The sequence below is a fragment of the Macrobrachium rosenbergii genome, chromosome 11 (genome assembly GCF_040412425.1).
Source record: "Macrobrachium rosenbergii isolate ZJJX-2024 chromosome 11, ASM4041242v1, whole genome shotgun sequence".
Classification (NCBI taxonomy): Eukaryota; Metazoa; Arthropoda; class Malacostraca; order Decapoda; family Palaemonidae; genus Macrobrachium; species Macrobrachium rosenbergii.
Window position 1 is genome coordinate 22753337 of NC_089751.1, and position 14997 is coordinate 22768333.

General features: G+C 38.2%; 2 protein-coding genes across 2 annotated transcripts in view; one reads left to right on the top strand and one right to left on the bottom strand.

The window, feature by feature from the left end:
• LOC136843230 (alkylglycerol monooxygenase-like) overlaps positions 1 to 14997 on the top strand; it is a 790153-nt gene that overhangs the window by 442482 nt on the left and 332674 nt on the right. The window lies entirely within an intron of this gene.
• Positions 9564 to 11469, bottom strand: LOC136843229 (piggyBac transposable element-derived protein 4-like). Its single transcript, XM_067111311.1, has 3 exons — positions 11195 to 11469; positions 10118 to 11023; positions 9564 to 9749 (listed from the first exon to the last, which is right to left on the bottom strand). Coding segments are annotated over exons 1-3 (933 nt in total). The 5' UTR covers positions 11221 to 11469; the 3' UTR covers positions 9564 to 9748.

Here is a 14997-nt window from a genome sequence, read left to right on the forward strand (position 1 = left end):
AATTAATAAAACTAATGGTGCTGATCTAATTTCTTTTAAGGGCATATCCGATAATACTCAATCAAAAACTTATTTATATAATTTTTATTGGGTGTTCTTATTATCGTATAGGACACGGGCATGAATGAATAAATGTAATATTTCATGTAAATGGTTGGAATAGCTTCGCTCTCTCTCTCTCTCTCTCTCTCTCTCTCTCTCTCTCTCTCTCTCTCTCTCTCTTCTCTCTCTTTTGTATAGATATTGAAGGTATTTTTTCGCTTTTATTATTTTATTTCTTCTTTACTAATTTGTGGGATATAATTAACTTGTTTTCCCGGTGGGACATTTCTTTATAAAAAGATCGACTTTAGGGGATGGATTGAGTCTAGCAAAATCTTCAAAGTAGTTAGTAAATCTCGAGGTTGATAGTATTGACTCTAGGGTCTAGAGTGTGTGTTTTGGGGGAAAACTGTTTGTGAAAGTGGAACGTTTTGGTCGCTTTATCTCCATTCTTCGCCCTAGACCTATTTGTCAGTGCTAAAAGTTGGCACGTCATTCGTTACCCAGTAGGCCTGCGAGTCTCGGTTTAGACTTTTGTGCACGTTCGTGGAAGGTTTTATTTCCTCATTTTATTTCCATTTTTATTGTCACACTCACACGTATCTGATTGTTGTTACTTAATATTGTATGCGGATTCATGGTTGAAGGTATTCAATATATAAATTATATATTGATCTTGTCATAATATCCAGATTCATTCTTGTAAGGATTAAGTAATTCTTGGTTTTATTTGTCTGTGGAAATTTCACCTTTCCCTCGTACACACACGCATGCACACGCGCATTCACACGTACATATATATGTGTGTGTGTGTGTGTGTGTGTGTGTGTGTAATTCTCAACTGGCTGTCCAACAGAGACGATAGCATTATGATAGTGACATGTCTCTGTCGCCTTCACGTTCTTTAACAGATAATTGGTTTGACGTCAAATACCGGAACATTACATTTTGTTCCCTTACCTCATTGTGTTTTAAATTACTCAGTTCGATGATAAAATAACACAGGGGATTTTTGGCATCTTGGCTGTCTTTCATTTTTTATTTATAGAATGGAGGTTTCCAGTTCCAGTGTGTGTAAATACTGTACAATTTAAATTTTAACATTCGCCTGGAGGGTTTCAGGAGTTTTATACTCGAGTTTCAAAGCATTGTTTTTGGAGTGAGGTTGTCAGCCAGCAAACATCCTCAAATGAATGCCAACGAAGTCTGGCAATCATTTTTGGTTTCCCATAGATGCACTACTAGGTCGGATCCAAAAATCTGTGGATAGTGTATCCGGACCCTTATTAAATTTAATCACGTGTACTCAGATATCGAAATATAGGCTATAAGATGCAAAATAACAGGAACAGTTTTTAATTTTTAATGGAATTTCACAGACAATATGCTGTAGTTATGGAAGTAGTGTATATATTAATTTTACTGGTTAAAAGCACGAAAAATCACAAAACTTCAGAAGAGAATTATTGAGCATTGGTGACAAATGCATAAATTAGAATCATTTTCAAAAAGGTAAGAAGAACTAAGGTTTTCTTGAAGCACACTGACGTAGAGTATCAAAGGAGCTGGTGATTATTTACAAGCATAAACAGAAATTGTAGAGTACTTTGAACATATGAAGGAGGAGGTGCATAGCCATGTATTGTGTTAGATAGATTTGAAACATTTTTCTTAGGAAAAATTTTTCTTAGGAAGCCAGAAAGAAATGTCAGAGTAAGAGAGAGACGTCAGTAGGGATGAAACCTAAAGCGAGACTTTTCTTTTTATCTTGTAAGAGCGTACTTTAAAAAAATCTAAGTTTGTGCGGACAGTGATGGTCACGTAACACAAGTGAAGTAGGAATATGAACTCGTAAATTGCACCTTGCTGAGTTCGTCCAGGTGATCAGAAAGTGGGTATGCTCGTAGGAATTTCGAGTGTAAATATATTGCGTTTTCTCACCGTGACATTTCTTCTAAATACATTTGTACCTGTTCTTCGGCGCTTGTCTGTCTATATATTTATTTATTTTTCATTTCCTTGTCTATCTACCAGATAGCTCTAAAATGAATTAACAAGATTTTTTTTGAAAGGTAGGCTTCTGTGTCTAAAAAAAGTAACCTAAAATGTATTCTTCCAAACTGTAGATTTCACTGTGAACTTTGGTAGCTACCTTTGCCAACAAAAGCTGACAGACATTTTGATTTCTTTGAACATGTAAAATTTCATGTTGTAGTTGAAAATGTGTTCAGAAGGATTGGCCTTGGCTCATCAATATGCCCCGCGAGTCTATTCTCCCGTGTTAGTATTTCCCACCATTCGCTTCACCGTTGTTTTGCCCTTCAATTAATTTTAGATTTCCATCTATTCTATGTTCGCTTTATATTACCATGTTCTTTCAGATTAGTTTCTCTTATTCCCCAAAGGACCCTTGAGTACTGTTGCATTCTTTTAAGGAGATAATTTTGGAGACCCATTTCTTTTGTTTTTGCTACCTTTTGTTTTTACTCTCCATTCCTTTATTCCCTCTTTCTCCTCAGCTGTGGGAATCTCTCCCATTCCCTGCTCTAAGCTAAATTATCTTTCTTGGCCATTGTTTTATTTGATATAGCCCAGATGGTGAAAGGACTCTACCTTCTATTAGGTTTAAAATCTTTCTTTTGAAACGTCCGCTGTTCCTGCTTGAATTGTTCTTTCCATTATTATTCTGTTTCCTTTCTTATTGTTTCGTTATCCGTGGAAGCCGCTATTCACCTACTCCCAACTGGGTGTGCTGTCTGACCCTCAGGGCATAAAAGGGGTATTCCAGATCCCCCAGCCAGCCAACAGCTGACAGGCGTTATTTACCCTATCTACCTCACTTACAAGAGAACCCTTATCCCCCGAGGCCACCCTTGTCTTCTCTTTCTCTTCTTCAGCCTCCATTCTTTCTCAGTTGTCTTATTTCTAGATTCAGCTTTCCTTTCAGGTGTTTCCTGTCATCGAGATGATTACAGTAGCTGCAGTTCTTTCCATTGTATTTAATCGTTGTCTTTCTCCTCTTACTAATAACTTCCCTCTTTGTTCTGATTTCCAGTAGAGTGTAAATTCAATGTTAACTCCTTTTACAAGAACTTCCTCTTGCAAACTTTCTTATTACCTTCTCATAATGATAATAATATTGGCAAACTACGAACAATCACGTTGTGCCAAATGCTAGATAAAGCAAAGACCCATCTAGCATAGACTTTTCAATTATATTAGTATAACAATACACAATTCTTAAGCTCCAAGGGCCCCTGTTTTTGTGGTTGACCAGCATCATTTACCTGTAATCCTAATCCCTGCCCGTGGGAAAACCTTTACGCTAGTATTTTGAAAGTCAACGAAATTGGGACGCCTGGTGAGATCTGCAAGGACAGCATATTATATGAACAGTGACAATGACCCCCAAGATTAAATTTCACCCCCAAATTTTTTTCCAACGAAGGCGCAAGAGCCCTTGCAAGTGTTAGAATTGTGTATAATTATACCAGTATGCTTAAAAAATGTACAAGAAAACAGTATAATAAGTGAGTTTGTTCTATTTTATTTCATGGCCCTCATAGTATCTTCACTAGCTAGTTTTATATTTTATTATTAAAGAAAGTTGCTAGTAATGAGATTCTGGCATTTGGTATTATTTGTGGTGACTGTACATCAAAATTAACCAACTGAGAAGGGGGAAAGTTGGGTAAAGTCCTCCAAATTCAAGGTCAGGTGCCGGATAGGCCTATGTCGAAAGTGACAAAGAGAATAAAGGCTGTGCAGGAAGAAGAAGAAAGAACCATTCGCGTCGAAGGGTTAGAGTTTAATATGGGTAAGGAGGGATGGGGCTAATATATGACCATTGTTTAGTCCAAGAATAACTTTGAAAGTGCTAATGATGATGACGATGACGGTTGAGGTTCTTTGTGATGAGATCCCTGGATTCATTATGTGAGGTTACGACCTTTTGACAAGGTTATGAAAAGTACTCTCTCTCTCTCTCTCTCTCTCTCTCTCTCTCTCTCTCTCTCTCTCTAACAGGTGCAGGAAGTTTATCTCCCCCTTTTAGCAGTGGGGAGATAATATTGTGGCTGGGGTTTGCAGGAAGAGGCGATGTGGAGGGGAAATGCCTTGGTGAGTGTTAGGGGAGGAGCCGCAGAGAAAAAAGAACGAGAGCAGGCGAATAAAAAGAAAACTGAAGAGAGGGAGAAGAGAAACTTCGAGCTGTGCAAGTAAAGGAAATGGATCGTCCGCAGGGCTGTCACATCTAAAAACACAGCGCTGAAATTGGCGGCGTCAGTTGCAGTCCTATAGTACTTTATCACATCAATGAAACTCAAAGTTGTGATTGACGTAACGTAAATGTGGCGGCGAGAAATATAATGGATAACTCATGCTAATCCCCTAGATGTCTTTCTTCATAGAGGCCGATTATCACCACCTGACCGCACCCATCACTCAATCGATTTATTTTCCCATAGCACTGAACTCCTTCCAAATTAGAAAGCTGCGGTTTCACCTCCTAAAATAGTGCCGTAATTCTTCCAGCTGGAAAATTAAAAGCTAATGGCCAATGTTCATCATAATTATTGGTAATATGAATTAGTGTTCCTTAGTCCATATCATTATTCTACCTTCATTTCAGCGGCTTTGGTCTCTCTCTCTCTCTCTCTCTCTCTCTCTCTCTCTCTCTCTCTCTCTCTCTCTTGATATGCATGCATGCTGGCAGGGATGGTGTACTCGATATATTATAATCTCGCATTGTTATTACTTCTTTGTGATTTTCTACTGCATGTTTATATCAAAGTGAAAATTACATAATTACTCGTTTCCAGACATGCCTCTGCGTGCACATGTATTTATAAGTATGATTTATATTATTTTTCTGTTGTAACCTTTGCACATTTGTGCTTAGCAGTTAGCTCTATAAGCTCCGGAGACAAGGGCCTTGAGTAGTGACGAAACAGCAGTGAATGGGTCTTAACAATTCATTCTATATCTTCCTTGGTCCTAATTTTCCTTCATTTCTCAAGAAATTTCTGAGTTGCTTTCTCCCTTCCGTAGCGAAAGAAGAAACTGGTTATTCAGTTCAGCTCCAAACAAGCAAACATTTTGAAGGGCAAAGATTTGTGGCATCCCTTCGAATAACTAGGTCTGACTTAACAGGTAAATTTCAGTTGTTCCAGGCATGTCGCAGACATAAACGACACAGGACTGTGTACAGTGTATTAATATTGTTGTAAAATATATTTACGCATTTAAGCCGGAAGAAAATTTGCTTTCCCGAAAGTTTCCAGAGAATTGATTGTTATACGAAAGCACAGTAAGAGGAATAAATTAAAGATAAAATTAAAACAAATGAAAAAGTAAAGTAATTGTTACATAAGTGAGTAAACTCTTATTATATGTCATTATTGTTACTAAAACAAATAACAAATATTTAAACACCAAAATGCATTGAAGTTCGAAGCCAAAAGTTGTGGTTGGGATGTTCCTAATAGGTTGTGCATTTTTAATGATGCTTCATTTGATAATAAAATTTTATTGCAATAAGAAACGCTTATAAAGAGATTATAAAATCACCTAGGTTAGACAGTGTGCACACCGGTCTTCTACCTCTGCCTAATTCAGCAAATAAAATGCACGACCAAGATTCAGTCTACAACTAAAATTCACGGCGCTCAGAAAGTATAAAAAGTATAAATGTAAACGCTTGTTTATTATATATAAAATAAGAAAGAAGAACACGGAAAATATATTGTAAATAATCAAAGTACCCCCCCTCCCGTACACACTCACGAACACATACACTTCCATGCGCGTGTGCTGCAGGCAAATGGTGTAGATTATTCTTTTATGGGCCATAAAGGAAGAGGGACGTTGAAGGAGGGTTGGCTTTTTCTCGGTTGCTGGTTAAATGTCGGTCCATTATTCGAAGCTTTTTGCAGCTGGTAATACGTTCTGGATGGTACCGAGAGAAAAACCTCCGCCTTCAACGTTGATAGATGTCTGTTGGCGTTTTAGATTTCGGATTCTTTCGGTCAGCTTTATGACCTTTGGCATACATTTCGCTATGCGCGCGTGCATCCCCTTGCAGCAATTATGGCGTCTTTACACGGTCATCATGATCTATAGTTTTCTGTAAAAGAAAACCGTTGTGCCTGCTTTGTCTGTCCGTCCACACTATTTCCTGTCCGCACTTTTTTCTCTCCGCACTTTTTCTGTCCGCCCTCAGATCTTAAAAACTACTGAGGCTAGAAGGCTGCAAATTTGGTATGTTGACCATCCACTCTCCAATCATCAAACATACCAAATTGCAGCCCTCTAGCCTCAATAGTTTTTATTTTATTTAAGGTTAAAGTTAGCCATAATCGTACTTCTGGCAACGATATAGGATAGGCCACCACCGGGTGTTGGTTAAAGTTTCATGGGCCGCGGCTCATCAGCATTATATTAAGACCACCAAAAGATAGATCTATTTTCGGTGGCCTTAATTATACGCCGTAGCGGCTTTACAGAAAACTCGATTGCGCTGAAGGAACTTCGGCATATTTTTTACCTTTTATTTCTTGGAGCAGGTCTCTCTTGCTTGTTTATAATATTGTGTTTTATTTTGCTCCTACGTCAGATTTTGAGCGTAACATGAGTAAGTTTATTTCGAAATTATTACTTGGAAAACAATTTAATGAAATGCTGGTTTCTGATATGCGGTGAATGGGTAAATGGGTGTCGAATGCTTTGGCCTCTGGAGGAGAGAGCGCCGACAGTCGTACTGGTTTCGTTTGATGATTGCGTATAATCATTAAATTGTAAATTTATTTCCCATAAATCCATTGAACTGCAAGTGTGTGGGAGAGAGAGAGAGAGAGAGGAGGGGTGGGGGTAGGACGGGGGTGGAGGTGGATTGGCTATTTTAAGTCACTGTTGTTGCTGCTGTGTGGTCGGTTGTTTTCTTTGGGGAGGGGGTTGGGTTATGATCGTGGGTCAAGTTTACGAAAGAAGTGTGAACGCGAGTATAGTACCGAGTACTGAAGGACTTGATACCGTGTTTGCTGGGGAGTGTGAGGGAATGGGGTGAAGGGGCGGGGGGTTTGCTGACCAAGGACCGTTTTGCTCACCCACTTCAATAAAGAAATTTGAAGAGGTTCGGGATGTCGGTTGGGCGAAAGGGTATCACTTCAGACGCAACTACGTAGCTAGTTTAAAAATGAGGGAAAGAAAAAGATGTTTTGCACATAACGCAGCTGTTGGAAATGCCAACTGGGTGAAGCAATAATGAGAGTGTATGTGTGTGTGTGTGTGTGTGTGTGTGTTTGTTTGTTTGTACTGATTGTGATGTTGAAAATAAAGTTACTGCAACTACTAATACAAGCTCATGCACCATAGTTAAATTATATTGAGTTAGCAGTGAAGAAAAATAAAATTACTACATTTCTTTCAGTCATTTTTAGTTATAAAAAATTCCGTTGGTTGTGTTCATAGTTTTGTAGGGATGAATAATCCAGTGGACTAAAATCGCTTCCCGCCAAGTTGTTAGAGTATTGTTAAACACGCATATTATTGGCTGTATTATTCTAAATGCAAGTTTTGCATTTTTACATGGGTAAAATAGAGGGAATAGTTTAGCTTCTTCGTAATGTCAGAGATAGGTTACAAAGAAAGTTTCCGCTAAAATCAAAGTGTCATTAATTTTTCAGTGTGATGCATTACGTATTTAAATGTTATTGTTGTTTTTACTAAATCATCATGTCTGATAAAATGGATTGAACAGTTTGAGTACGAGTAAATTTTGAATATTGAGTTTGATGTGTGAACTTTGATTTACCAGGTGTGAACTTTGAAATCCTGGTAAAGGTTTGATATTTTCTGTTAGCAAATTATAATGTGCCTATAAAGGAGTGGTATATTCAAGATTGTATTGATACTTCTTTTGCATAAGTACATCTGCAACTCTTATTATTTTCACTTGCATTAAATTTTCACGATGATTGCATATTTCTCGCGGAAGGGCGAAAAGGAGAGTGCAATTTATCGCTCACCTCAACTTCGATTCCTAATAGCTGCTATCACTTACAGATCATAGGATTCACCGCAATGATGCTCATTAGAGGGTATAAGATTCTTCTTAATATCGTTAAGGAATATTATCTGAATCTTTATCGTACTAGTACAACAAAATCTCTCCTCCTCCTCCTCCTCCTCCTCCTCTTCTTACTTGTGACTTTCTATTCTGCCCCCAGATTTTACCTTTGATCCTATCCGAAAGCCATTATCTGGCCAGTTACCTTAAAGTGCCTTTATCTTCATCGCTTAGAGATCAGGATGACTTTAAGTGGAAGATTCTTCTTATCCTTTTTTATTATTTTCCTAAATGAAGAGTATATTTCCACGAGAGGAAAAAAATTTTTTTTAAGTCTTCATGTGTGAAAGATTGGGTCATATCATTTCACCAATGTTTATTCCCTTTATAGTGAATGTAGTGTCATTTTCTGTAGGGGGATTGATGACTTTAAGTCTGGAGAGCGTTGATTAGCTTTAACGCTAATAGATTCAAGTGCAGTGTTGAATTAAAATTATATACGTACAGAGACACACTCCCACATACATACATATATATATATATATATATATATATATATATATATATATATATATATATATATAAATATATATATATAAATATATATATATATATCAGTACACTGTATATATTAGATTCGTGATTATAGTTTTGGACTTGAAGTATATATATATATATATATATATATATATATATATATATATATATATATATATATATATATATATATATATATATATATTCTTATGCTGTGGTTTTCATAATGCAGTAATCTCCCCGTGTGTATTTGTGTGTTGTTGTGTACTGTATGATTTTGTTTCAGATACGCGTATGCCGTAAAAGAGTTAGCGTAAAGTTAGTGGTTAAACGCTATATGGTTTGAGAGGACGACGTATGCGTTGAGCTGAGAGAGCACGGTAGGTGTGTAGAGAGAGAAGGGACAGGACAGTCGTTGTTCGTGTATTTTCAAAACTGCTGAAGTAATGCATTCCATTGGGACTCGATCAAAACACTGTGGTTAGACCTACCACGTAGATAGACGCCCATACAAAGGGGCCCACACTCAGAGACCAAAAAGCGTTGTGGAAAGGAGCTGCGTTTTTCCGCTCCGCGTCTCTCTCTCTCTCTCGCTCGCTCGCTCGCTCGCTCGCTCTCGGGATTTTACGAATGTCCTGTTTTAACGTAATTGATATTTAGATAGACGATGGTCACTCATATTCTTTAACTGTTTAATTCCTTAGTAAATGTGTCTGAGTTATCTGAACAGTGTATTTTATTAACCCTGGACAGGTAGCCTCAGAAACCTGTCACACGACAGGTAGGGTAGTGTACTTTTAGACACACGAACTTTGGCCGTCGACTACTCGGGTCGTATGGGACCAATTTTTTTTTTTTTTTTAAACTACTGAGCAAGTATTCTTCTTTCTACTGGTGTAGGAGAAAAAAACTCTAGTAATAAAAACAATACCCTATTTATTCAAAATCTGACAATAAGTATCAAAATTAAATTACATACATTTATACTACAAAAGAGTATCCTGAGGTTCAGAATTCTTGAGAAATACGAGGCAGGCTTGAAATACGAAGGGTTGAGCACCATTTTGAGACTAGTCAGGCTGTGATAGCTCAAAAACTGCAAAATCTGGAAAGAGGAGAAATATATGTACATTTTTTTTTTTTTTTTAATCAAGAGAAAACTTTGCATAAAAAAATATTTTTTTTCTACCACTAAATCTTTATGGATTTGGATGAAATTTTTTATAAGTATTCTGCAAGCATCTAAAATCATGGGAAAAATAAAATAAAATAATTTGAAAGCTATAAATGGGTCAAAACAGGTACATTTGGATGGCACCACACTGCCATCCAGTGCCAAAATAGTTTTCATGTAAAAATGAGTATGACATGGCTTAAAAGGTTTTTTATTTTTTTATGTTAAATGTTTTTAAATGTAATATATAATAAAAAATAAACAATAGACAATAATAATAATAATTTGGGAACACTTACCAGGAATTGGAGCACTTTTCACAGGTGTACTTCAGGTGGTGGGCACAGGTTGTCTTCCTGCAGTTGCTACACAAAATTTTTGATCTCGCATTAGAGGAGGAAGGGCAAAGATGGCATCTCTGCCGCTTTTCAGAGCGTCCCTGGCCTTCATTTGCGGCAACGGTGATGTCTTCCACCTCAAACACAGAACAAATCAGGGATGAGACATCCCTTGGAAGATATCTCTTCTGCTGCAGGCGGTTGAATGCCCAGGGACGACAAAGTTCAAGTGCCAAATCCATAGCAAATTTTCTTCGGGAAACTTTGGCATTTTCTGGTCGGTGCTGATATATTATGAAGGCGTTATTGACCACGATGTTGAGTAGGCCAAAGAAGACACACAAGGGCCACCTACGGGTCTTCCTGCTGCAGGTCATGGCAGCACACAGCTGGTCGAAAGTGTCGACCCCTCCCTTGGTTGCATTATAGTACATGTGGATGTGCGTCTTCTGACGTTCCACAAGTGTGGGTTGATGGTGGACTGTGGATAAAATCTGCATCCTCTTGGTTGACTTCACACGTTGGCACATCAGGGTTGCTTTATCTTCATAGTTGTAGACAGCAACCGACTGTCCCAACTCCATTGGAAATGTTAGCAATTCCAGAGGCATGTAGGGTTTAGGACGAATAGTGCCTACCAAGTGCATCCCATATTTCTGCAGGCTCTTTGCTAAGGGCAGGGATGTAAACCAGTTGTCGGTGGTAACAACACGCCCCGACGTCCTGAAGGGCTTGACCAACTCTGTAGTAAAAAACTCCCCCAGCGATATGACCCTGTCAGCACCAGTGGTCTTGCCACAGTAGGGGATTGAATTGCACATATAATGTGTTTCTGCATCGCAAGCCATGACCAATTTGATACCATACCTAAAGAGGAAAGAAGAAAACTAACATTAGTTATAAATCAAAACTTGAAAGATTTGTTATAATGAAATAACAGAAATGTTGAAAAATTGTAAAACAAAAAAGTATTACTGATAATGATAATTAATGATACAAAATATTTACAAATATTCACAGAAGAAAACATTTACTTACTTTGCTGGTTTGTTTGGAATAAACATGCGGAAGCTGCAACGTCCCCTGAAGGCTAGCAGTTGTTCATCTACAGTAAGATGAGGCCCTGGAGAGTAGTTGCCTATGCAGTGCCGGATGACAGTATTCCAAACTTCCTGATATGGGCGAACTTGTCCGTCTTCAGACGGTCTGTCCTTGTGCCAGCATTATCAAACCGTAAGGACCTCATGAGGAATGCAAAGCGCCGCTCAATCTCATGGCACTCCTGTAGAAGGGGCATCCTAATGCTGGGAGAACATCTCTTCTGTAGTGAGGTGGTTGTCCTTGCGTGCCCCTGCCATGATAAGCACACCAAGTAGTGCCTTCAGTTCCATGAGTTGGAGGTCTTTGAAGGTGGGGTTGTTTTGGCGTTTCACTTTATCACGCAAGGACGTGATTTTGTCACCTGTATGCATACACACTTCTGCCAGCAAGGGGTCGTTCATGAACAACGAAAACACCTCCAAGGGTGTCTTAGCAGTTAGTGTGTTTGTAGTAGGAGCACCCTCCTCAATGTTGTCACTCCTTGAAATAGATGGCATGGCAGGGTTTGGCTCTGAGTGCCACACTGTTTTGTCCCTTCCTCTGTATATGTCTTGTGGTAACTTCTTGAGGGCTTCACCAGCTGCAGGATGTAGTGGTCCTCTCCTCCTCTTCCTGCTTCGTAACTCAGAGGGGCTAAGGGGAAGGGCAAAAGCTGTTGCAGCCCTCGACGTAGAAGGCTCGTCCTCCTGGGGTGCGAGGCATTCCAACTCGTCTTCCAAGTCTTCATGAGTGACTTCTTCTGCTTCCTCATCCTCCCACGTGTGGGCGTCGTGCAGGTCATCAAACACCCTGTCTGCTTCGATAACAATCTCAGAGGGTCCTCCACATCACTGGTGTCATCCTCAGAAAAAAGCAGCTTATTGTAGTCCTCCTCCTTCACGAAATTTCTTCTCGACATGGCGAAACCTGCAAACATGAAAAAATGGAAAATTAGAAAAGTACCAAAAAAACCATCTTGGCCATGAGCAATCTCCAAAATGGCAGTTGGTCTATGTAGAGCAACCATCCGTTAATATTTCCACCGAAAATTATCACTATAGTCCAAATAACAATGATGCAGCAATAAATTTTACAAAAGTATTGAAAATCACTTTTACTTACGTACAAGGTAAGGTAGTGCTGAAATATACACAAAAGAAACTTTCGGCGCCGAAAATACTGTGTTCTTGGCGGACTTCAAGTGCGGCACGTCTACTCTCCATGTCAGCTCGACAAAGACTAGCTATTCCAGAAAAATGAGTCCACCTACTTGAAGGGGACGCTGCGCACAACGAAAAAATGGGTTTTGCGCAACCTGCGTGTGTCTAAAATGGCACAAGGCTATCTGTCCAGGGTTAAGTGTGTGTGTGTGTAACGGCGCCTGGTTAAAGACACGAAGCATTTGGTACCAAGGTATTGTAATATATAGTTATTGGGTTTCAGTGCACTGAAAATAATATCTGCAGTGGTTATATGTAAAGATACCTTTTCACATTTTTAATATTTTTTCGTGTTATATGTTTTATGCTTTATCTTTTGAAGAATTTTTCCTTTATGCATATATGTGATGTGTTTGCTATTGCCTGAATTTTTGCTTTACATTTTTTGATATTTAATCTTTTGCAGAGTATATTTCTGTGTCTTTTGTATCCACATTTTTATATGATTGATTTATTTGCCTTATTTTGTTTAATACGTGGGAATTAATTTACTTACAATATATTTCCTTTCAATCAAGTTTTGTTGTTTAACAATTTAAATCTTTCTTGAATAAATTTTGATGAATTAATAAATTAATTTCTGATTTAATTTTGACTGATGATTAATTCAGATTTAATCCAATTTTGTTTTGTTTCGAGTAATAATAGATTTCCCTGAGACTGTTAAATGTCATGTATAATCTTTGAATTTAGAAATAAATTTTTGTATTTAAAATATTATATCAGAGTTTCATTCATTGACCCACCAGTAATTTTTATTTGAATTAGGGATAGAGTGGTAAGTGAGATGTTTTCCTTCAAGTCATTGAAGTGAGCTCGAACCAGGGAAATGAAATAAATAGAAATACTTGAACTTTATAATGTTAATGGAGTGATGCCCTTAGATTTTACCTCACACCTGTTTAACGAACTTTATCTGCTTTCTTTCATGATTGATAAGTTTTATAAGGGATCACTGTTGCCTTTAGAGAAATCGGTCGTCTTTTATGTGTGATGAGGGTTCAGGTGTCTGGCTTTTGTGAGGTAACTATAATTGTTGAATAATTGGTAAGTTTGGTAATCAAATATCAAGCACTTAGATACCAGGTTTGATTTAAAGAACAGACACTGGACACTCCGGGATCACCATATATAAATGGTGCACTAGACTGGACCATTTCCCCCATATATAAATGGTGCCTTAGACTCCGGGACAAGCACTTAGATATCAGGTTTGATTTGAAGAACAGACACTGGACACTTCGTCACATATATAAGTGGTGCCCAGACCCGGGAAAAACAGATCACAAATATCACTCTGGTGTATACTGGTGGTGTTAGGGACATATTTTATTAGGAGAGTGACCATATGGTTCTTTTATTTTGTGAGGAGAGTGACCATGTAATTGTTCTTTGCATTTTGGAAGAGTGACCATATAATTGTTTTTTGCAATTTATTGTATTGAATTGTTGTCATATTGAATTGTTAATTCAGTAACTGAAAAAATGGCTGTATTCGACGTTCAGGAGTTTTTAGCAAACCCCTCCATCCAAGAGTTATCTGAAATCACTCTGACTAAAGCACAGTGGAGTGAGATAGCAGTAGCATGTGGTGGTCAGGTGTCTGCCAACATGGTAAAGGCACAAATAAAATCCCTGCGATCCAAGCATTGATGGACTCTGGTAAAATAGATGAAGAGCTCGGAGAAGCTCAAGAGTTGTTGAACGCAGCTGAGGCAGAACTTATAGATAAACATGGGCAAAAGAAAGAGAAAAGTGATGCAGAAGCAGAGCTTAGACGTCTAGAAGCAGAAGGAAATTTGATTAAGCTGAAAATGCAGGCAGAAAGAGAAAAAGAAGACAGAGAAAAACGAGAAAGAAAAGAAAGAGAAGAAGAGAAAGCTGCTGAAGAATTAAGAGAAATAGCTAGACACAAGAGAGAGATGGAAAGGTTGAAAGCTACAGCTGAATTGCCCGTAACACCTTCTAATCCTACTCAAGGTGATTCAGATCCCGTATTTGATGTAGTAAGAGTGCAGAAGTTAATTCCAAAGTTTACAGAAGAAGCTCCAGATGAGTTTTTTGATCACTTTGAAAAAGTGGCTGCAGGAATGGGATGGCCAGAGGATAAATGGTCAGTCTTGTTGCAGAGTGTTCTCATTGGTAAAGGACGAAGTGCCTATTTAGCCTTATCAGCTGATCAGTGTAAAGAGTACAAGGTACTTAAACACAATGTGCTACAAGTTTACCAGATGACCACTGAATATTATAATGAAAGATTCAGATCTTTGAGAAAGGATGACCAGATAACTTTCTTGGATTATGCCTACAAAGTAAGAAGATGTTTTAAACGATGGTTGGAGGCTGCTAAAGTTAAAACATTTGAAGATCTTGAAGAATTATTTGTCCTTGAACAATATCTTAGGGGAATTCCTGAACACATAAGAGCCTATCTGAGAGAGAGAGAGGTGAATAAACTTGACAAAGCTGGTACACTCAGTGAGGACTACAACATTATAAGCAGCAGAAGGAGCTATAATGTCAAGTACCAGAATCAACGCA